We start from the raw sequence: 24,224 nt of genomic DNA, 5'->3' as shown, positions 1-24,224 counted from the left end.
CCGCCCGCGCCCGCGCCCGCGCCCGCGGTTGGTCCCACTTAGCCCACACCAACCTGCTGGACGTTGCCGCTGGGAAACCCAGACTCCGTGGGCTTAGCCACTGCTGTGTCTTTCTCAACAATGAGCAGCTGGAATCCTCCTTACACCTGCTCCCAACTGAGGGCATTCACCTAATTTTAAAAAAACAACAACGTTGTTCTCAGAATTCCACCTTACCCCCATTTATTTATTTTCACAATATTCTTTTAAAGATAAATACATAAAGGAAAAAGGAAACACTGTGGAGGGGAGAGAGTATTGAATATTCTGGGCTCATTCATTAACTAGATCCTCCGGTTTTCTAGAAGCTGAACATGGTTATGCCTCCATGTTACCATACAATAACAAGGACAGAGATGCCTTAAAACGGAGGAACAAATCCAAGAAGAATAACAGCAGTAGCAGGTAATTTGGTAAATATTTCTCTTTCTCTTTTAGATTGTGTTTTACGTGACACACACTGAAGAATGTAAGTTGCCTGTTGTGATTCTAACCTTGTAAATACATTAGGTGTTGATCATGATTCAGTAATGCATACATGGTCTTAAGCCATTGAAAGAAGCAGCCCTTCTGTTTGGATTGAGGGGACTGAAAAGAAAAATAGAAATGTTTTATATTTCTTTATGAACCTTTAAAAAAATTTAATTTGCTTTTCTTCCCTTCTGGGAACAAAATTTGTGAAAGCTTTAAGTGAGATTAGCAACAGTGATGATATTTTGCCTTCAGAGATTGCAGATTCAGAACAAATTTTCTATCATTAAAAATGCTGGACATTATTTCTATTACTTTTCACAGTGATGATTTTATAAACATATCAAATTATCTCACTTGGCATAAGTGATAAGATTTCATATTTGAAATATAAATTAAATACAGTGGTTCATCTGATAATCTAATTTGTCACATCTATTTCTAATGGCAAAGAAGAATGGTTAAGGTTAAGACCTACTTCTTTGGTGATATAGGAACATATAATACTAAAATGTTAATATGCTACAAACTTTTCTTTCTTTTTTTTTTTTTCCTCTCTTTTTTTCCGAGTTGGAGTCTCACTCTGTCGCCCAGACTGGAGTGCAGTGGCCACTCCCGGCCACCGCAGCCTCGACCTGCTGGGCTCCCATGATCCTTCCACCTCAGCTTTCCAAGTAGCTGGAACTACAGTCGCGTGCTACCACGGCCGGCTAATTTTTTGATTTATTGTACAGATGAGGTCTCACCAAGTTGCCCAGGCGGGTCTCGAACCCGTGGGCTCAGGCAATCCACTCACCTCAGCCTCCCAAAGGGCTGGGATTACAGGCTGAGCCACCGAGCCTGGCTGCTACAAACTTTTCATGTTATCCTTAAAGATTGTCTTATACTGTGGTTCTTAAAAGCTGTAAATCTCACTGGTCAGTAGAATCACATATTAAAGTCCTATGCATAGTTCCTGGTTCATACAAATATTCCATTGATGTTACTGCTCTTTTCCCCCCTCTTTGTCCTTAAATATTAGATGACTAGGAAATTTGTTTTATTTGATCCATTCAGTTATACCTTTCATGCCAGTAAATTCAGATCACTGACATTTTTGTCACTGGATTAAAATTCTTATCCCTCTCTCACTCTCATGAATAACTCCCTGCAAGTAACTATTTGGGTTGCCTCTGTGGCTTAATACAGACCACTAAAAGCCGGGGAGTTCCCACTTAAAACTCACTTGTTCTTGCTGCCTCTTCTGTACTTGGTTCACCCCCATTGTCCTTCGTATTGTTGGTGGAACCACAAGATGTGAGCAGCACACATGTGCCACGCTCTTGAAAAAGAAGGCACATGAAGGATGAACCTGGCAATTACCTGGGGAATTTTCCTTGTCCTTCCATCTTAGCATCACAGAAAGGTGGTAGCCAGTAGTTTTGTGTACGGGTACTAAGGGCCTTTAAGAAGTATGTTATTACTGACTTGTATTCTGCAGTGGTATAAGAACCATTAAGCTATGTTGCATTTTGTTATGGCCTTAATTTTTAAAATTTTGTTTGGAAGAACTTTGAGGCCTATCAGCTTATTTTTCAGGAAAAGTGTATTCCATTTTTGCTTTTTGTTGTCCACTAATGATTTGAGAGGAGTTGTCCATGTTACTGATGAAAGCTTAATACCTTAACACTTCATTTTTCCCCAAGTTTCACAAGAAGATTATGGGGGATGTTTAGCAGTTGGGAGAGGAAAATAAGATGTTGAAGAGAAGTGGCTTGGTCCCAAAAGGTGATTAGGAAAGAAAAATAAGAAAAGTTGGGAATTTCAAGCTAAGAAATTGATTCTTTCTCTTATCTTCTCTTTAATAACCAGCAATATTTCTGAAAAATAGCTGCAAATCCTGATTTTGGGGAAAGTGCTATTATTTCTGCTAATGGATTTGGTTTGTTTTCCATGGTTTGAAATGGGTCTGTCATAGTTGTTCATATACTTGACTAATAATGAATTTGTGTAATACATACATTGGTGTAAGGATTTCTGAGAGACCAGTGTTAAACATAGAGATGGCTTCAACCAGACAATATGAACAAGAGCAGGTAGTTTTATTTAAGTGCCATCACACACTTCATAGCCTGTTTGGAATGCCCCCTTTCCTGAAGAGTAAGCAGTCTCAACAGAAAAAGCAGCTTGACCCCTTGGTTGGAATCAGCTTTATATCCACGGCCATGTATGGTCAGAATTTTGACTGAGGTGAGGACTAGGGAGAGATTACTGCCGGTTTACATAACCCTTGAATAACAGCGTATTCTTATTCATACAGGTTGAAATGCTGCACTCTCTGCTTGTAGAGTCTGGGGGAGTACTGTTCCTTGGACAATAAAAAATAAGATTTAGCTGTATATCAAACTTGCTGGGGAATGAAAATGCAGATCTTACTCAGGTTTCTCTAGTTGCTGGCTTAAAACAGTAACAAAAACAACTGAATTTGTGAATACCAGTTGTTTTGAAATTACCCATAGAACCATGGAGTATAGAAAGATGGGATGCTTTTTCTTTCCTACTGATTTTTTAAATCGATTACTAATTATTTAGAATTGAAGTCTAGAACTTTTAAAAGTGTGCTTTGATAAGTTGGTAAGACAGGCTTTGTTTGGCACTCATGTGAAAGAGGAAGTTCAGGACTTGCCACCCAGTTCTCTTAGGAGACAGTGGCTAAATAGCTGATCTGAGGTGGGAAATCTTTTTGAACCCAAGGGCTTTTCCCATTTCTCAGATACACTGTAATTTGACATCGTTCTCTTTTTATTAGGGTATATTTTTAAATGGTGAAATTTGACCTTTTTCAGTTATCAAATCTTTCATATAATCATATGGAAAATAATTTTGACACAAAGTACCTGTGTGTTCTTTTTTTGAGTTGGAGTCTTACTCTGTCACCCAGACTGGAGTGCAGTGACCTCCTGGCCACCGCAGCCTCTACCTGCTAGGCTCCGGCGATCCTTCTGCCTCAGTCTTCCAATCTGGAACTACAGGCACGCGCTACCACACCTGGCTAATTTTTGGATTATTGTAGAGATGAGGTCTCGCCAAGTTGCCCTGGCGGGTCTCGAACCCGCGGGCTCAGACAATCCACTCACCTCGGCCTCCCAAAGTGCTGGGATTACAGGCTGAGCCACCGAGCCCAGGCCCTATGTGTTCTTATAATGATTTAATTAAACATGTTTACCCATCAACAGAGGTGGCAGGCAATCTCTGAACTGACCATTTTTAAAAGACTTACATTTTATTAGTAACTAACTCAGTTTCAGTAAATCACATGCACTTCAGCAATGCCCTAGCCATTAGGTATAAGCCCCCTTTAAAAGGCACCATGTGTTCAACACTTATAAATAATCAAATAAAATCTGTAGTCTTTAAAATTCCATTCAAAGCTTGGAGATGTTGTCCTTCCTATGAAGTTAGTTAAAAAGTTTATCTTGGGCATTCAGAATTCCTATCAGTCTGTCTATGTCTCTTCCAAAAAAATCCAGAAATTTTAAAAATAAGAGTACCCTTTATATTATATTTTCAACCTGTTCATTTTCCTCTCCTCCACCTACTGGGTATGGTCCTAGTTTACATTTAAACAGGGGAATCTTGACCAGCTGTTATCATATGCTTTGATCCAGCTGGGCGGCTCAGCCTGTAATCCTGCACCTTTGGGAGGCTGAGGTGAGTGGATTGCCTGAGCCCGCGGGTTCGAGACCCGCCTGGGCAGCGAGACCTCATCTCTACAATAAAATCAAAGAATCAGCCGGGCGTGGTAGCGCATGCCTGTAATTCCGGCTACTCGGAAGGCTGAGGCGGAAGGATCGCTGGAGCCCAGCAGGCGAGGCTGTGGTGGCTGGGAGCGGCCACTGTACTCCAGTCTGGGCGACCAAGTGAGATTCCAACTCAAAAAAAAAAAAAACTCTGTCAGACTTTGAACTTATTATTCCTGGTTAAATCGAAAATGCCATGTGCTTTAGAGCCAAAGATTTGCAATACAGGCCAGATTCTTGTTAACTATAGTATCCTGCTGGCCATTGAAGGCAGTAAAACTTCAGAAAAATGTGACTGAAGAATGCTGAGGGATAACCAAGTGAGTCCATTTAAAGCTTTTTTTTTTTTTTTTAATTGAGGTGGGATCTCACTGTGTTCTCCAGGCTGGTCTTGAACTCCTGTGCTCAAGGGATCGTCTTGCCTCAGTCTCCCAAGTAGCTGGGATCATAGGCACGTGCCACTGTGCTCAACAGTTTAAAGCTTTTAAGTTAATCAGTTTTGAGGTCCACAAATCATTTACCTAGAAAACAAAGATTCTACAACTTAAAATACTGTCATCATTTTTTCATTTTTCCAGTGAATAAAAATCGATCTCCCAAGGGCCTTGGGAGGAGAAGTTTTAATGCTGGATTGGGAATTTCTCATTGATGGCAACTTCCTCTTCCTCTCCCCACCTCTCCAGCACACACACTCGCTGCCCTTGTCCCTAGTCTCTGGTGTGGTGATTTCTCCTGATGTAAATGAGTGGCTGAACATTCTTGAAGTGGGGTTCCTCCATGGTTCATCTCCTAGGCCCAATAAGGTGCTGATTATGGCCCCAGAGAATTCATGACCTGAGCCGGAATAAACCTCTGAGCCAGTTACATTCTAGAGACATTCACAAGCAAAGCCAGGATTTAGCTCCTTTGTAATTCTGGGAGATTCTTCAGGTTTACTTATAACTGGTTAAGAAGGCATTGTATGAGGAGAACACTAAAGGGGCCACATTGACTGACTTCTTGTGACTTTGTGGAAACTTGTTCATAAAGTTTTAGGGAGACCTTGTCTTCAAGGTTGACCATAAGCACACTAATAATGAGATTTCATGTCCACCACACCTTCCATCCAAGGCTCTCTAATCACTTTTACAGTTGCTTCCTCATCGATCCACACTTGTTTGGTAGATAATTGGCAATTATTTTTATTCCCATTTTACAGAGGAGTTAGCCTACGACAGGATGATAAAGAATTATATTTCATCCACAGTACCAGTTAGTGGCAAAGCTAGACTTCAGAATTCACCCTGACTTCTGCTTTGACCAGCCCATCGCCTTTATGTTGAACTGAGTTTTGGAAACCCCTTCCTAAAATCATTTGGTAGCAATTTCAGGAGGTTGTACATGATAAGATAATTACTTCAGGGAGTCAAAAGACTGGGGAGGGGGATTATTTTTACCATTGAAAATGATATAGCCAACCAATTTAGCATAAAATGTCAGTGTATGCTACCCCTAGAAAAAACTGCTGGGGAGTAGTGAGGGTTGCCACCTCCACTGTTCTACCCTTACTTAGCCTAAGGGAAGCTTTGTGGGATTATATAACCCAAATTCACACTACACCATGCAGCTGTTTTTCTCTTTGTATAAATAGACCCCTTTTATGTCCTTTCTTAAAGTGGATTATTTGTCCACTAGGGAATGCATACCTCTTGGTTTGTCGCCTTTCCTTGAACTCTGTTTTAGATATTTACATTTATCTAACTCCCCATATGGACTAATTTCTTCAGTAGAGTCTGGTAAATTTTTCTCCCTTTCTCTATCTTCTCTCCTACCAACTTTGTAGAGAAATAAGTTAAAATAATTGTGTGGGTGTTGATGTAGTCCTTTAAGACAAAAATAATCTTATTCTTTTCTTATTGTTCCCTCTTTCAGATCAACTCACAATGAAATGGAGAAGAATAGGTGAGTTGGGGATTTTGGAGGTGGAATGCGGAGAGTCCGTTGCATTCTCTGTTCATTAGGTTGAGACTTGATTGCTTTTTTTGAGTCATCCTGCTAGCAGCACCTGGTTTAAGACATCATTCAGGGCCATCTAAACAGCATCGCCCATAAGTCACTTAGGTAGATGAAGACCTTGCCAGTTACAAAGACCACACCCCAACTACTGCCCAGCCTGCTCCTTAGGAAAGCCTTTGTGTAACTTTTCCACAGATCAAAGCATTTTAGATCATGGGCAAGGCTTCCACAAATAGTGTTTTTAAAAAATTACATGCTACTGAATATAATGGGCAGAGCTGTCTTAAATCATATATATACTGATACATACACACAAACATAATGCGTGTGTGTGTATTTGCAGTTTGCTTGTGAATGAGGATTCTCAAAATTCAGGCAAATGTTTGCGTGACAGAAATTGGAGATGGTGACCAACTAGAGGGGACCTGCACCCCCACCAGGCTCCATCTTGCCGTAAACCTGAGCTGAATCTCTCACACTTGGATTGCCCTTTGCTGCTTATTTGAACCTTTATTTCCTAAATCAAAATGCCCCCACTTTAGTGAGGCAATTAGCCCCGTGGTCCTCAACTCTAGTTGTACACTAGAATCACTTGCAAAGCTTTTATTTTAATATATTTTTAGAAATATTTTTATATTAAACACATTACATACATAGACCTGAATAATTTTGGTGGGGAAAGAGAACAAACGTTTATTTCTTCCATTTCTATAAAATAACTTTTTATTATAGAAAATTTCAAATATACAAAAGTACAGTGAATAATATAATCACCTCCATGTGTTCATCAGTTAGCTTCAGTAATTATCAACATTTTGTCAGACTTCTGTAATTAAAGCCACTTCTCTCCATGGAGTATTTTAAAACAAATGTTCTTGTATCTCTAGTAAAGACTTAAAAAAAAACAACTTGCTTTTACCTTGCTGAAAAAAAAATTAATGAAAATATTTTGTGAAGCTTAAAAAAAAAACAACCATCAATGCTCAGACCTTACCCTTAGCAATTCTGACTTAACTGGTTTGAGTTGAGTCTGTACTAGTCGTTTTCAAAACTCCCCAGGTGATTCTCATGTGCAGTCAGGGTCGAGAACCATTGAACACGCCTCATTCTGGTCTCTGAGCTCCCATCTATTTGAAATGCAGGCTACCCATCCAAATTGAGTGCTTCCGCGGTGCCCTGCATGAACAAGAAAATGATGTATAATGATGGCTCTGTGAATACATGTGGTTATTTCCTACAAACTCTCTTTGAAAAGCCTGACTCTGAAAATCAAGATATGAATGATATTTATGACCAGACCCTTACCAGGCAGGTGGAATCTTAGAAGAGGGTGGATCTTTAGCTTGACTCCACTATGGAATTTCGTCTGTGCATGTGCTTGTGTGCAAGAGACCAGGAGGGAGAGAGGAGAGAGCCTGTGCGTGCATGCGCTTCGCTGCACACGTGCTTCTCCTCATCCTTTCTTATTCCCTAGGAATTGCTCTGTGATTGTGACTGACCATGTTGAAGTCAGAGCTTTGTTTATGCTTTAGGGATTTACATATCATGAACTAGAAACTCAAAAGTATCTCTTCCTAAGGTGGAGGGGTAGTCAGTTGTGGCTTCTCTTTCTCATCTTTAAAGTCACTCCCTTTCTCCTGCCTTTCAAGTGAACTGGATAAACTGGGACCATTTCTGCCGGAAAGTCTTCTATTTCTCCGTCTCCCCTCTAATTTTTTACTTAACTATTTATTTTTATTATTTTTAAACATTTCATTCCTTTAGGTAAAGGCTCTTAGGCTTATTACAGCTTTGTGCCTTTCACCTCTGCAAGAATGCTACAGAACATCAATTGTGTGATTTATTTTAGCAGCTCAGGGATGTTTATTTTCTGTCTACAGTGACCCAAGAACTTGTACTTGGTACTGAGTATTAAATGAGTTCATGCTGGGGTATTAAATCAGCAAATTCTCCATACCAGAGAAATGTGCAGTTTGTCTGGGAAAGACACAGAAACAATTTCAGTTAATACATTAAGTGCTAAGATTGAGGTTTGTACAGGAGTCTGTGGAGGCAAAAATTCTAGAAAACTGGATTTGAAGTGACCACTAGGCAAGTTGCTTAAAAGTCAGCCTGCTGCCCTATGACCAGTCAGCTTTTGCTTGTTGAAGGGTTAGGAATCTAATTATCTTATTTTCCTTCCTTTCAGTTTTGGAGTTTGGTCTTTAAGGTCTTGATAATTGTTTTTCTAGTCTAGAGCTTGTGAACAGAACAGAAGGAAAAGACTCGGCTTAATGCAACTTGACCAAACATTGGTTGCCGTAGTCCAGGAGAGGTTAAAGCTTTCGGGCTCACTTCCTTTGTTAGTGTAGAGGGTTTTGAGGCCAGCTGGACAGCCGTTCTTGTAGTCTCCCTGCATTTAGTAGCTGAATCCTGTAAAAGAAAACGACTTTGGTAAATGCTAACACACTTTAGTAATTTTTTACCTTTAGACATCACATAATAAGATTGCTATGGTTCTCATCACTTCTTAGCCTGTTGGCTAAGATCAAGTATAAAAAGATTGCCATGGCTCTCAAACAAAAAAAAGGCAAATGAGGAAAAGAATTCCTAATGATAGGAACTTATTTTCTTTGATATTACAGAGTTATTACATTTGGGTTAGTTTTCTTAAATAGAAACCTTTTTACGGCAGTTTAGAGATTCTAAAAATTTTTTATGGCAGTTTAGATATTCTGAATATTTGATGTTACTCTTTGTTGTCAGGACTCTGATACTCAACAAACACTTTTCAGTGTCTTGACATTGGTGGGGAAAATGAAAGAAAAGACATCTAGAATGGGAGTGATAGTACTTTCCACCAGCATAACAGGTCTTGAGCACCTAAGATGCTGTCTGGTAGATGCTGGGAGTGCAGAGCCCAGTAGACTAAGCCCTGCTGTGGAGGAGCTCAGTTTAATATCACTGTGTCCACTGGCATATGCCTGTCTCTTTGCGTTTTACCTAGTTTTCTGTATATTTCTCCAGGGTAACAGCCTTGGAGTTTTTGTGACTGGTTTTCTTTTCTTTTTTTTTTTTTTGAGTTGGGGTCTTATTCTGTCACCCAAGCTGGAGTGCAGTGGCGCACTCATGGCTTACTACAGCCCCCATCTCCTTGGCTCAGGCAGTCATTCTGCCTCTGTCTCCTGAGACGCTGGTCTGAAATCCTGGGCTGAAGCAATCCTCCCGCCTCAGCCTCCCAAAGCGCTGGGATTACAGGCATAAGCCACCATACCTGGTCTCTTTTCTTCTTTTTTAAACTAATCTTATACAAAATTTTGAGAAGTGTAGAAAATAATGCTAAAAAATTAAATCATCCACCATTTTTGCAGTCAGAGAAAACCAATGGAATTTTGAAATATATCTTTCCAATTGTTTTAGAAAATAATTTTTAAAATATAGATTAGTGTAGAAAAATTAGAAAAATCAGAAAAGCACAAAAAATGTAAAAATCACCTGTAATAGTCCTCTCATAGGTAGCAGTTGCTAACATTTGTACATATCTATCTAGATTTTTTTGTATACTTTTTTTTAACCAACATGGGATCATATGGTCAATCATCTGAAGCTTGATTCTTTTTTTTTTTTTTTTTTGAGTTGGAGTCTCACTCTGTCGCCCAGACTGTAGTGCAGTGGCCGCTCCCGGCCACCGCAGCCTCGACCTGCTGGGCTCCGGCGATCCTTCCACCTCAGCCTTCCAAGGAGCTGGAACTACAGGCGCACACTACCATGCCCGGCTAATTTTTGATTTATTTGTAGAGATGAGGTTTCGCCAAGTTGCCCAGGCGGGTCTTGAACCCGCGGGCTCAGGCAATCCACTCACCTTGGCCTCCCAAAGTGCTGGGATTACAGGCTGAGCCACTGAGCCCAGCCTGTAAGTAACTTTCAAATGACAAACATGGTTCCTCTAATAAGGCCTAGATTTTATTTACTCCTATTGGAGACACTAAGAATCCAATATGTACCAAATCAGTCATTCATTTTCCTCAAGCAGTTAAAAAGAAAGTGATTGAATAGAAAAGGCAAAAGGTACTAAAAACAATGGAAAAAAATTCCGAGTAGCCGGAATTACAGGCACACGCTACCGGCTGATTTTTTGATTTATTGTAGAGATGAGGTCTCGCTGCCCAGGCAGGTCTCGAACCTGCGGGCTCAGGCAATCCACTCACCTCAGCCTCCCAAAGGCGCGGGATTACAGGCTGAGCCACCGAGCCCGGCTGAAGCTTAATTCTATTCAAGTTATATTAAGAACATTTTCCAATGTCATTAAATTTCCTTTTCTAGCATTACTTCTAGTGAATGCCCAGTATTATGTCATATGGATGTCATAACTCATATAGCCAATTACTTGCTTTAGATTCTTGCCAGTGTTTTGTTAATCTAAACAATGCTTCCTTAAATTACCTTGTAGATAAATCTCTGTCCAACATCATAATTGTTTTCTTAGAATAAATTTATAGCTGTGGAATTAATGGTATGCATATTTTTATGGTTTACGATGTTGATTTCTAGATTGTCCACCAGGCAGGTTATAGGCAGTATTTTGTTTGTAACCTCACAAGTTGGTATTATAACTGAAGACCTTTATGAGATAGATAATTTAAAACTAGAAAACAGCCGGGCTCGGTGGCTCAGCCTGTAATCCCGCGCCTATGGGAGGCTGAGGTGAGTGGATTGCCTGAGCCCGCGGGTTCGAGACCTGCCTGGGCAGCGAGACCTCATCTCTACAATAGAATAAATTTTAAAAAATCAGCCGGGTGTGGTAGCACATGCCTGTAATTCCGGCTACTCGGAAGGCTGAGGCGGAAGGATCACTGGAGTCCAGCAGGCGAGGCTGTGGTGGCCGGAAGCGGCCACTGCACTCCAGTCTGGGCGACCAAGTGAGACTCCAACTCAAAAAATAAATAAAACTAGAAAACCACATAGGCAACTTGTTTTAATTTATATTTTTTATATTACTAGCATAGTTGAACAATTTTCATGTCTTTGATTGTGTGTGTGTGTATGTGAATTGCCTGCTAAATAGCCTTTGCCTAATTTTCTACTGTGGAATTTATCTTTTTCTTTATTTTAAAAATATTCCATAATATAAAGGATACATATGAAAAATATTGTCTCTTTTCTAATCACATAGTTGTCCAGTTTATCATTTACCTTTATGGAATCCGTCTTCTGTCACTGATTCGAGTTGCTCTCTGTGGTATATACCTAATTCTTGTTTATGGCTAAATCTGTTCCTAGACTTGTTCTTCTAGTCCATTGATCCATCTATTCTTCCTTTGCCAACATACAGTGTTTTGATCACTGAGGTTTTATCATGCATTTCAGGACCTGGTAAAGCAAATCTCTACTCTTTCATTCTTCTTCTTCTTTCCATGCTCTTAGCTATTTTTGCCAGTTTATTTTTCCTGACTAATTTTATAGTCAATCTGCCAATTCCCCGAATTCTTTGGGGATTTTTAAAATTGAAATTGTGCTAGGTGTGGTGGCTCACACCTGTAATCTCAGCACTCTGGGAGACAGAGGCACAAAGATTGCTTGTGTCCAGGGGTTCAAGACCAGCCTGGGCAACTTGACAAGACCTCATCTCTACAATAAATCAGAAAACTAGCCAGGCGTGATGGCACATGTCTGTGGTTCCAGCTACTTGGAAGGCTGAGGTGGAAGGATCATCTGAGCTCAGCAGGTGGAGGCTTCAATGGCCATGAGCATGCCTCTGCACTCTAGCCTGGGTGACAGAGTGAGACTCCTACTTAAAAACAGAATTAACAAAAAATTAAAACAAAATTGCATAATTCTAGTATAAATTAACCTTTAAAAGTTTATATCTATATATTAGATGTTTTCATCCAGGATTTGGTGTGTGTCTTAATTTATTCAAATCTCAGGGCAATCCCTTTGGGTCCCCCCCCCAACTGTGGGAGCTTTTCTGTCCTCTCAATAAGTCCTGCTTTCTCAAAAAAAAAAAAAAAGTTTATTCAGATCTCTTTTCTTTCTCTAAGTAAAGTTTTTGAAATGTTTCCATATCAGTCATATACATTTCTTATAAAAAATATTCCTGGGTTTATATATTTTTAGATTGCTATTGGTTTCCCATTGTAGTTAATTGATTGTTGCTAGAATATAGGAAATATTTTAATGTTTTGTCGTTGTGTGCCCTTTATTGATGGTAATTCTGCTGCTTCTTTCTCTTAGCTGGGGACTCTTCTACTTTAAATGCCTTTCAATGAGCCCTGTGGCAAATGGAGTCTGAGTGAATGCATGTAAGCTGCGGCCAGTAGGTCAGGAGTCAGGTGGTGGAATGGACTCTTTCAAAAGAAGGCTCTGGCACCTCCTTTAATAGGAGACATCCATTTTTCTGGAATGGTACACATGCAGGCCTTGCTGGAATTAGGCAGCTGGTCTAGAGAGATTACCTCTGCCAGAGTCTTCTGAGCCAGTGACAAAAGATTTTTGTGTGTGCTCTGTGGAAAAGACTCAGCAGCCCAGTCTAAGCTATTATTTCTATTTGGTCCAACAGAATTTCAGTGACATCTGGTCTGGCATGAGAAACTATTTCAGTCAGGTCTCTTCTGGCAGAATATTCTAATTGATTGCAGGTCCCTATAGTTATTTCTTTTGAGTTTGACTTTTCAAATGGCAAACCTCCTTATATCCAAAGGATTGGGGCCCAGCTTTTACATTGGGCCTGAGTTGTGGTACACATTACATCACTCTTACTGCTTCTGAACTCCCTTGACCACATTAAGATTTCACTCTAGGATGTTGTAACCAATCTACGTTTGTTGCTACATGGGGTAAGGGTTATTATGAAGGAGGGATATAGGGATCTGTGTACAAATCCAATCTATGTTGATGGTGTGTAGAAGCACCAGTAGAATTGTACCAGTAGAATCTATCTTTCCTATACTGTACCTCTTAGGTAAATGACACCTGCCCTTGGAAGGACTTGGAGAAGAGACATATGCTGGTTATTTAACCAAATTCCAATCTCCTACCTGGAGCACTGAGGGAGTCCTGGACTTTCTGTCCTAGGCATTAAAAGTCAAACAGTGGGATAGAGCCAGCAAGTACTATAAAAAATATATTTTGTATTTAAAAATTAGGCTCTAACCAGGCTCGGTGGCTCAGCCTGTAATCCCACACCTTTGGGAGGCTGAGGTGAGTGGATTGCCTGAGCCCGCGGGTTCGAGACCCGCCTGGGCAACAAGACCTCATCTCTACAATAAATCAAAAAATCAGCCGGGTGTGGTAGCGTGCGCCTGTAGTTCCAGCTACTCGGAAGGCTGAGGCGGAAGGATCGCCATAGCCCAGCAGGTCGAGGCTGTGGTGGCTGGGAGTGGCCACTGTACTCCAGTCTGGGCTACAGAGTGAGACTCCAACTCAAAATAAAAACTAGGCTCTGAAAAGGAAATGTTAATGAGCATACTTTTTATTTCATATTTTAATAAATAAGTGATCTTGTATCTTCAAAATACAGCCAACTGTGAATTGCTATTTATGCATTATTCCCTGAGTATATTACTCTTTTTATATTTCTACAAGAATTTATCAGCACAACTGTAAGAAATCTTCAAAACTTTCCAGAGTTCCAATTAAGTTGGTAATAATGATGCATTTGGCAATTGTTTATAAAGGGCTCGTTTTTGTTTTTTGTTTTTTTTTAAAAAGGAGGAATTAAAAGTACTTTTTTCTCCCCTCAAAGCACAACTTGTAGTTTTCACCTGTATTTTTTGTTTAATCCATAAGGCTTTATTCTCAACCCAAAATCTGTTGTGCCCCTTAATCACTTTTAGGGAGTAATTTTTGATCCCATAATAAAATTTGTTTGTTCTTACTCTATACTAAATACCCTCTCTACTTATTATGCCATTCCTATCTAAAATTATTTTTATTTAGCCTCCAATTACCTTATAAGATTTATGATGCTATTTAATTGTCTAAGCCAGTATCCACAGCAAGATAGGAGGTGAGATGGTAAAACCTCAGTGTTAAATAAGCTACTCTTTTTCCTTTGGCTAATAATCTTAGATCCAGCTGGGCTCGGTGGCTCAGCCTGTAATCCCGCGCCTTTGGGAGGCTGAGGTGAGTGGATTGCCTGAGCCCGTGAGTTTGAGACCCGCCTGGGCAACTTGGCGAGACCTCATTTCTACAATAAATCAAAAAATCAGCCGGGCGTGGTAGCGCGCGCCTGTGGTTCCGGCTACTTGGAAGGTGAGGCGGAAGGTTCGCTGGAGCCCAGCAGGTGGAGGCTACAGTGGCCGGGAGTGTGCCACTGCCCTCCAGCCTGGGTTACAGAGTGAGACTCCAACTCAAATCATCATCATCATCATCATCATCATCATCATCATCATCTTAGGTTCAATTTTAATGAAAAACTAGTACTCACTACAGCCAAGTATATCAAGTTCTTTCAATAGGGCTTTACAAAGGAGAAGAGACATGAATTGTCAAAGATACCAGATTCTACTCATATGTCAGTGTCTACAGATGCAATCTGTATTATTATTTCTAGGTTCCAGTGGGTTAGCAAGAAATAGAGACTCGTTCTCTTTAATTATTTGATAATGAAAGAAACAGAAAGGCTAGGAACATAGGTCTTCAGTGCATGAATGAATGAATAAATGAATGTGATCTATTTGGAAAGAAACAGAAGGTTGTGATAGACTTGCAAAACTTTGTGGAGAAGTCAAGTCAGTCTAGTTGTATGGGGGGCAGTAAAAGAAAGAATATGTTAGAGCCGGGCTCGGTGGCTCAGCCTGTAATCCCAGCACTTTGGGAGGCTGAGGTGAGTGGATGGCCTGAGCCCGTGGGTTCGAGACCCGCCTGGGCAGTGAGACTCATCTCTACAATAAGTCAAAAATTAACCAGGCATGGTAGTACGCACCTCTAGTCCCAGCTACTTGGAAGGCTGAGGCGGAAGGATCGCCGGAACCCAGCAGGTTGAGGCTGCAGTGACCGGGAGCGACTACTGCACTCCAGTCTAGGTGACAGAGTGAGACTCCAACTCAAAAAAAAAAAAAAAAGATAGACTGTGTTTGGCAGAGGTCAAAGGGGAGCCCATTCTAGAACTTCAAGTGGGAGCTGATACTTATCATGGTTTGAAGGTAGCTCTTATAACTCATTCTGCAATAATTCATTTACACGTTTGATCACCCTGACTAAATTTTAAGTAACTCAAAAGCAGGGACTAGGTCTTATTCAACATTATATCCCAGGACCTGGCAAAGCAGCAGCAGCACATAAGACCTCCTTTGAGAAATGTTAGTGGAATAAATGAAAGAACCAAGTGTATGTTTCAAGATTTCCACCTGTGAACTTAATTACTTATCTACAGTCTTGACTGGCTGCCTTCCTGTATGCTCAACCCTGACCTTTTCATTCTTTTTTGTGTCATACACTTTGCTGTGAAATTCTGAGAGAGTAATTTCAGTTATACCTTCAGTAAAGAAAAGAAATAACTGATAACAGTGCTTCCCTCAAACACACACACACACACACACACACACACACACACACACACACACACACACACACACACACACACACATTCATTTGATACCACTCCCAGTCTTGACTATGTCTAAGTCAGGAGGAACTTTAGGAGTAGGGTAGCATGTTAAATTCAGAAGTGTAGTCTTTCTCTTTTTGTTGGATCTATTCCCCAGTTTACAAATCTCCCAGCCTGGGAGAGAGACATGGATAGAATCAAGGAAGCGTGAGTCTGGCAGCAGGAATAAGAAAAGCTGCATTCAGAATTGTCTGAGGGCACGCTGGTTAGCAGGGGCCCCTCTCAGTGCCAAAGCTCTGGGAGCCTTCTTCATTAAGAACTTCCCTCACTAGAGTATTTAGTTTTCCATAATTCATGACTGGCAAGAGTTAAGGAAAACTAACAACAAAACTATGTGGTATCTGAATATATTTTATACTTAAATCTTTAATCTGATTGGAATTTATTTTAATGTTAACTTCCTCACTCTCTTGCCATTTTCTGAATAATTCATTCTTTTCCCAAGGATTTACAGTGTTATCTCCTTTATGAACTAAATTTCTATCTATTCTTAGGTCTGTTTCTGGGGATTCTTATTCTGTTCACTTGATTTATCTGTCTATTCCTATATCAGTACTACACTGTTTTTAGTTATTGAAGCTTTATAATATAATTTAATATCTAGTATAGTACATTCCTCCTATTTATTCTTCTTTTTCAAAAATTTTGGCAATGTCTCACACATTTATTTTTCTAGATGCAGTTTCGTCCCAGCATTGCAAAGAACACTGTTGGAAATTTTTTTTTTCTTGGAATTGTGTTAAGTTTGTAAACACACTTGGGGGGAACATCGACTTTCTTTACTTGAAGGGTTCGTATCCAGGAATGTGCCACTTTTTCCATTGACTCAGATTTTCTTGTGTCTTTGAGCTAAGTTTTAGCGTTTTCTTCCCATATACCCTTCCCAGCCTGTTTTAAGTTGGCTCCTAACATGCTGTACTTTCTTCTGGCTATTGTACATGAGATGTTTTAAGTTCTCTGGTTGTTCTTAGATCTCCCAGGTCAATACATAGTTGCCTCTGGTTTTATTTTCCCTTGGCCATTGCAGTGGCAATGTGGGAGGGTTGCCCAGCCACTTTGGAATGCTTGCTGGAGCAAGGGGGGGGTGAGGAAGATGCCTACTTGATGCCCTGGACTCCTTCCTCCCCCTGCCTCTACGTGATGTGATTGGCCATGAAGGAATGTTTTCTTTTGTACTCATTCGCTGTATAAAATCCTTGCTAATTTTGTAAATGTTAAAAAAAAATAGCACCTATAGCATAAGCAATATCTGTGTTTATAGAAAAGGGATTTGATTTTCCATGAATTATTTTAATGACAAAAATGTGTGTTTTCATTAAGGAAGAGTTCAGAGAAGAGGATTGTACCAGATAGTCTATGTCTACCTAGTGAGACACTTTTGAGTTCCCTGTGATTGGAAAAGGGATGTGACTGTACTGTACGGTCTGTGTTTGCTCACAGTAATTATCCTTCTCCAGAGGAAGCTAGGATTGAGAGAATAGTGCTACCATATACGGAGTACTCCCTGTCAGACTCTGAGCCGGGGACTTGCATCCCTTATCTCAGTTTATATCCCCACAGCCCTCTCAGGTAGGTAGTGTCGTCCTGCTCTACTGATGAGGGAGCGGATGCTACGTGCAGCTGAGTGAATTGCTCAAGGTCACACAGGGAGCAAGTGGCAAAGCCAGGATTCCAAACATTTGCTCTTAATCACGACGCGAGTATTTGGTTGCATAGTGACTAAGAGATTCAGAATATTTTTTAAAAATTAAAGCAAATAAAATTTGGAACATTTAAAACTTACTGAAGAGAATCTAGTTTGTATCTAAGTTAGTTATTACTAGTTCTAGGCCTCACATGATTCTGAGCATTACTGATGATAGTTCAGATCAAAGATTGGCTTTTTTATGCAACTGTAGAACAAAGGTATATCAGCCCCTTTGGAATAATGAAAGTGATCTTTCTGAAGAGTCAGCAGGTGGTTTGTCAAAGTTCGTGACCCAGGTGCAAAGCAGTTTGAATCAGCGCTAAGGGACGAGGTACTGGGGGCAGGGAGCTGCGAGGTAGCTCTTGGCAACAGGAGGAGGACTGTCTAAAGAAGACGTGATGAGAGGAGAACCAAGCGGAGGGGTCACGTTGAGGTGTCAGGTGGCTTCCTGCAGAGGACATGTGGCAAAACCCCTGCTAGTTCCCAAAGAGGAGTTAGACCTTGTGCACACGGGGACACTCAGGCAGGAGAACAGTCAGGACAGAGAAGGGAGAGCTGCAGCAGGTGATTTTTCTGCTTGTTTTGGATCTGGGAGCTACATGGTGCTCAGGCCTGGCCAAAGGATCCTAGATTCCAGGAGACAGAGAGAGAGAGAGAGAGAGAGAGAAAGTGTGTGTGTGTGTTTGTGTCAGGGTTGAGGGTTGAGGATTCTTGGTGGGAGCTGTTGCAGGTGCAGGGGGTCTGTTTGCTTTTTTATCTGGTTCAGAGTTTGGATTGGGTTCACGCCACATGATGAATCTGTGTCTGCTTAATATACTCTATCACTTTCCCTGTGGTTGGCCCCGGGCACCAGTGTGGGGATGTGTCTGCAGGTGGTGGCATGCGGACTGGGCAACCATCAGGCTGGAGCAGTACAGCACCGGGAAGGCTAGGCACACACTGCCAAAGACAGAGTTGGCTTGGATGGCTGCAAAAATCCAGAAAGAATTCTGGTCCTATTTTCATAGAACTAGGCCAGAAAACGCTGAATGAATAAGTATTACCCTCAGCTTAAATTAGTCAAATGGCTTATTTCTAGTTTCACATCCAGGAGTATTCTTTGGAAGCCCACATTTGGCTAGTGAAAACTGCACTTTCTGGGCTAGATTCCTTATAACTAGAAATGACAATGCTTCGAAAGATGACTTTATTGTATTTTTATCAGTAGACAAACTTCCTAAAAAATATACATACTCATGTCTGTGTTGAAGCCCTCAACATAAAAGGCCTCACATGACACATTCTGATCATGCAGTCTTTGCAAACGACAAGCAGGCTGAAAAATGTAATGTCTAAACATAATTTTAATTTTTGAACTTTTTTTCTAATTTGAAAATTAGTCTATAGACTTCATAGGAAGAAATAAATAAATTGGATAACCTTGTAAGTGACTAATTATACTTTCTCATAGTGTTTCTAATAACATTATCTATTTTCATTGCTCTTTTTTTTTCTTTTGAGTTGGAGTCTCACCCTTGTCACCCAGGCTGGAGGGCAGTGGCACGTTCATGGCCACCCCAGCCTCAGCCTGCTGGGCTCAGACGATCCTTCCGCCTCAGCCTTCCAAGTAACTGGAACTACAGACACATGCCAGCACGCCAAGCTAGTTTTTGTGATTTATTGTAGAGACGAGGTCTCACCAAATTGTCCAGGTTGGTCTCGAACTTCCAGGCTCAGGCAATCCTCTCACCTCAGCCTCCCAAAGCGCTGGGGTTACAGGCTGAGCCACTGCACCCAGTCTCATGGCTCTTTTTGAAGAATGTTATCCAAGATGAACAAGTACATTTTATACACCGGTTCTGCTTTTCTTTTCTTCCCCACCCCCCACCTCCATGCACTAGTGGAAGGAACAAACCTCTAATGTAAATTTTTGCTTGTGGCTCTTCCACATGGACAGGTTTTCAGAGCAAGTGGAAGTCATGAAATAGTAAAGCACTGGTACTATTGCAGTTTCCTAGCTCAGAAATGGATGCTCTCCTCCTTGAGCTTGCCAAGCCTTAGAGGGCCCTTGGAGAGTTGAGGCGGCATACTCAGAAGGATGTCTCATGCTATACTTATTAGATCTGCCTTGGAGAACATCCTGAAGTCTCAGTGGAAAGTGAATTGACTTCCTAGGTCAGTGTCATGCATAAGCACCTGTCCTGCAGCTTTCTCTTTTCTTTTTTTGGTCTGCATTCCAACTTTGGCTATTAAAGAAAAATTCTTAAGAGGAAAAAAGGGCAAACCTATAGGGCCATTGTTTCCCAGTTCTGCTGGAGGCTAGCCTCCTGGGCTCCAGGGAGCTCTGCTCCAGGTAGTTGTGTGTGAGCAATGTGCATTTATCTAAGACCCCAAGACTCTGAGCGCTGCTGAAGGTGCAGAGATGGACTAGAGATGGACTCTGTCCTCTAGAAGCTTAAAGTCTAGAGCTGAGTAGATGACATAATCTACTCAGCAAACACTTATTAAGCATGTGTGTGTTTGAGGCACTGGGGCAACATGGCGGTGATTAAGCTGCAGCCCCAGCCTTCTAAGGAGTTTGCAAATACCAGACAATTCAGGCAGTATGGTGGATTTCCCAAAGAATGAAAACAAGTAGTGCTTAGAAAAGGGAGGAATCTCTGTGTGCTGGGATGGCTTGGGAGATCTCTGAGCAGGTGGAGGGCTTAACTCAAAATTCCAGATCCTTTTTTTTTTTTTTTACGTTCAATGAATCGTCTAGGTTCTAGTATAAAGCCCACACCAAGTTTCAATGAAGCGTACATTTGTTAAATTGGGGGGATTCTTGTGCTCTTCCTTCAGTGAGTACTGTGACTGTCTGCTCATCCAGCCCTTCTCCACCCCCTCTCTGTTCCTAGGCACTAGTCTGCCACACTCCAAGACCAAAACGTGTAAAAGATTATTCAGTAAGAATTCCCCTCACTTCCTTCCTTATCTTTCTGACTGCTCCCTGCCCAGCCACTGTCATCAGTTTCTTATGTGTCATTCCAGAGTTTGTGTACGTACAAGAAAACATGAATATAAGTTCTTGTTTCCTGCCCATCTTTACGCAAAAATAGTATGTTATACTCACAGTTTGATATCTTGCTTTTCTTAACATATCTGAGAGATCTTTCCTAACAGTGCATAGAGCACATTCTCATTCTTTCGGATACCCACATAATACTCTGGTATGGTGCGTTACCAAAATTTATTTAACCAGTTTTCTACTGGTGGTCATTTGGGTTGTTTCGATCTTTGCTGTCACGCAAATAGAGCTTCAGTGAATAACTACACACAGAGGATGCCCCTTAACTTATGTAAGTGTTATGTCCCGATAGACCCATCATAAGTCAAAAATATAGTAATTTGAAAATGCATTTAATCCCTCAATAAACTCATCATAAATTCAAAATCTGTATGCCATTCACATGTGTAAGTACTTTATACAGCAGTGATACAGTGGTTTAGTGGTTTTGCATGGGGCCTTTTACAAAAGGAATTACAGGTTAAAAGGTTTCTCGGCCCGGCTTGGTAACTCAGCCTGTAATCCCAGCACTTTGGGAGGCCGAGGCAAGTGGATTGCTTCAGCCCGCAGGCTTGAGATCTGCCCTGGCAACTTCACGAGACCTCGTCTCTACAATAAATAAAAAATTAGCCGGGCGTGGTAGCACACGCCTGTAGTTCCAGCTACTTGGAAGGCTGAGGTGGAAGGATCGCCGGGGCCCAGCAGGTCGAGGCTGGGGTGGCCATGAGTGTGCAGCTGTACTCCAGCCTGGGCAACAGAATGAAACTCCAACTCAAAAAAAAAAAAAAAAGGTTTCTCACCCTGGCACATCATTATTTTCTGATTTGGATATTTTGTGGACTACATTGTAACCCAGAAACCTGGAGATAACTTGATAAATGTGCCTAATAATGGCAGGTAGTATTCCCCACCCCAACACTGGTATTGTAAATAGACAACTTAGAAAACCCTAGCCAGGCTCGGTGGCTCAGCCTGTTATCCCACGCCTTGGGAGGCTGAGGTGAGGGGATTGCCTGAGCCCACGGGTTCCAGACCCGCCTGGGCAACTTGGTGAGACCTCATCTCTACAACAAATCAAAAAAATTAGCCGGGCGTGGCAGCCCGCGCCTGTAGTTCTGGCTACTTGGAAGGCTGAGGCGGAAGGATCGCCGGAGCCCAGCAGCTCAAGGCTATGGTGGCTGGGAGCAGCCACTGCACTCCAGTCTGGGCGACAGAGTGGGACTCCAACTCAAAAAAAAAAAGAAAAGGAAACCCTGATTTTACTTCTCATTGGTTTTCACCAGAGTTGTCTAGTTTTGCAAGATGTTTATTTGGCAGGAGGCCATTGTCATCACTGGGCCTGAGTAACTTCACACTTGTTTAAAACTCACCCTTCCTGGGATGCCTGGTGGCCCACTGTGAAATTCTCAAACGCATGGTGCTCTTGTGTTTGTAGACGGGCTCATCTTCGCTTGTGCCTGGAGAAGTTGAAGGGGCTGGTGCCGCTTGGGCCCGAATCAAGTCGACACACTACGCTGAGTTTGTTAACAAAAGCCAAATTGCACATAAAGGTGAGTATCCTTGGGACACTCCTTTATCTTCACCTGTCCAGTAAGGGCTTGTCTGTTGTTATGAGGGACAGAAAATGCGTCTGTCCAGGACAGGCTTCTCCTCTGAACTCGCCCAGCCTGGCTCTTGGATGAGCCTCAGGCACCTCAGACGCAGCATGTCCAGAACCCAGCTGTGCATTTCTCCCCTGTCCACCCCAGATAAGTGGTTCCTTCAGCTCTCCATTCACGTGTACAAGCGGGAAACAGGGGTCCTTGAGCTCCTGCTCCTTAACCATACAGCCTTCTCCAACACCTAAACATTTCATGGCCTGGTCTACTTCCATCCTCACCCCCCCATCATCTACTGCAAGAAAATCCTCAAAGTCTCCCTACATTCCTCTGCCTCCCCCACAGCCTGCTTTCTGTGCTTCCCAAGAACAATCCTTCCAAAGCTCAAATCCACAGGACCCTGTTTAAAATTCTTCTGGGGCTCAGGACCAACTCCATCACCAGGCCGGGGCTCTTCTTCGCCCGGCCCTCAGATGCCTCTGCCGCAGTGTCTTGTTGCATGCGTCCCCTTCTCTCTAGCCCGTCTTTCAGTCCCTTGTACTTGTCATGCTGTCCGACCACAGGGCCTTTGTCTGTGCTGTTCTCTCTGCTTGTCATGCTGTCCCCTCTCTTCTTCCCCCAGTGAACTTCTACTCATCCTTCAGCTAGCTCTCAGCACCAATTTCGCTAGCTCAGAGAAACATTCACTGACCTTCCAGACTTGGTCACCTCCTTCCTGTGACGACAGGTGGTCCTGGCATTGGGTCTCTCTCTTTGTGCTTGTCACAGTTGACCTTTAACAGTGGTTTCTGTGACTGCTGGGTTGACTCCCTTGTCAGGCTGCAGACTTCATGAGGGAGGGGACTGGGTCCTTGTGCTCACCTCGCATCCCAGCACCTCACAGAGTGTGGAGCACATAGTCAACCCTCTGTATGCTGCTTGAACAGCAAAGTCTCCCTACACAAGAAAGGTGAGTTGTGTTCAAACTCCCGAGAGCCACAGCCTGAACCACCTTTTTTTTTAGATTAGAAAATAAAGCTTATTTAGAAAGTAAATTAGAGAGAAAGAGGAGAGTCACCTCCCCAAGGCAGGGGAGGGGGCCCCAGAACCACTTTTTAGCATGTTTTTATGGTCATATCTTGGTTGGACAATATCACATTAATTATGGTTAGTAGCCGGCATCCATGACGATTCTGGGAGAAAGAGAACCTCTATTTAAAGCAGAACAGCTATAATTAAACAATCTTCTTAATTATCTGAAGAATATGTGAGAAGCTAGGGGGCAGATTTGTAGTAATCTATGGAAATGTGTTTTCTAAGCTCTGTTGGACAAATTGGAATCAGGACTTCAAAAGGGCCTGTTATTTTCTGCTAACAAACAGAAGTTAATTGAGATTTGGCATGACACAAAAAAGCACTTATGTAATCGGGACATCACTTGAGTCAACATCATTTTAAATGTAAGCGTGTTTCTTCAGCTCCCATCATGTATGGTTTTCTAGTTCAGAGCAATTAGGCGTTCAGGGCATCTCTGCAGACAAGGGAGACCAGTTAGGGCTGCGGCCTGCATTTTCTTTGATACCAGAATTGGGGGCTCCCAGCATGCCAGTGTGTTGAGCTCACTCCCAGAATGCCCACCACAGGACACGTACCCGCAGTGTGGGTGATGCTGAAGAAGTTAGAGGAAACCAGGAGTCACTGGCAAGTTAACTTCCTGTCTCGAAGAGAAGTTTGGCAAATGACACAGCAAATGGCTTCTGAGGAAATGGGGTGGATTTCACCACCAGAAGGGAAGACGCAGGGTCATTGCCAATTTAGAAATCTCCCAGCTGGGCTCGATGGCTCAGCCTGTAATCCCGTGCTTTGGGAGGCTGAGGTGAGTGGATTGCCTGAGCCTGCGGGGTTCGAGACCCGCCTGGGCAACTTGGCGAGACCTCATCTCTACAATAAATCAAAAAATTAGCCGGGCATGGTAGCACGCACCTGTAGTTCCAGCTACTTGGAAGGCTGAGGCGGAAGGATCGCCGTAGCCCAGCAGGTCGAGGCTGCAGTGGCCGGTAGC

The 24,224-nt window shown here is 42.1% G+C and overlaps 1 protein-coding gene across 3 annotated transcripts in view; it reads left to right on the top strand.

Moving 5' to 3' along the window:
- Positions 1 to 24,224, top strand: part of MXD1 (MAX dimerization protein 1) — a 30,492-nt gene that overhangs the window by 717 nt on the left and 5,551 nt on the right. For 2 of the 3 annotated variants that reach the window (XM_008062384.2, XM_008062383.2), the window contains exons 2-4: positions 345 to 444; positions 6,201 to 6,230; positions 22,021 to 22,135. In XM_008062384.2, the coding sequence (XP_008060575.1) occupies positions 345 to 444; positions 6,201 to 6,230; positions 22,021 to 22,135 (245 nt within the window). The remainder of the gene's footprint in view (positions 1 to 344; positions 445 to 6,200; positions 6,231 to 22,020; positions 22,136 to 24,224) is intronic. The other variant, XM_008062385.2, reaches the window with a different exon arrangement.

The sequence above is a fragment of the Carlito syrichta genome, unplaced genomic scaffold (genome assembly GCF_000164805.1).
Source record: "Carlito syrichta isolate Samal-C Ts95f unplaced genomic scaffold, Tarsius_syrichta-2.0.1 Scaffold305689, whole genome shotgun sequence".
Lineage (NCBI taxonomy): Eukaryota > Metazoa > Chordata > Mammalia > Primates > Tarsiidae > Carlito > Carlito syrichta.
The sequence above is the reverse complement of the archived record's forward strand: the minus strand, read 5'-3'. Positions and strand labels throughout refer to the sequence as shown.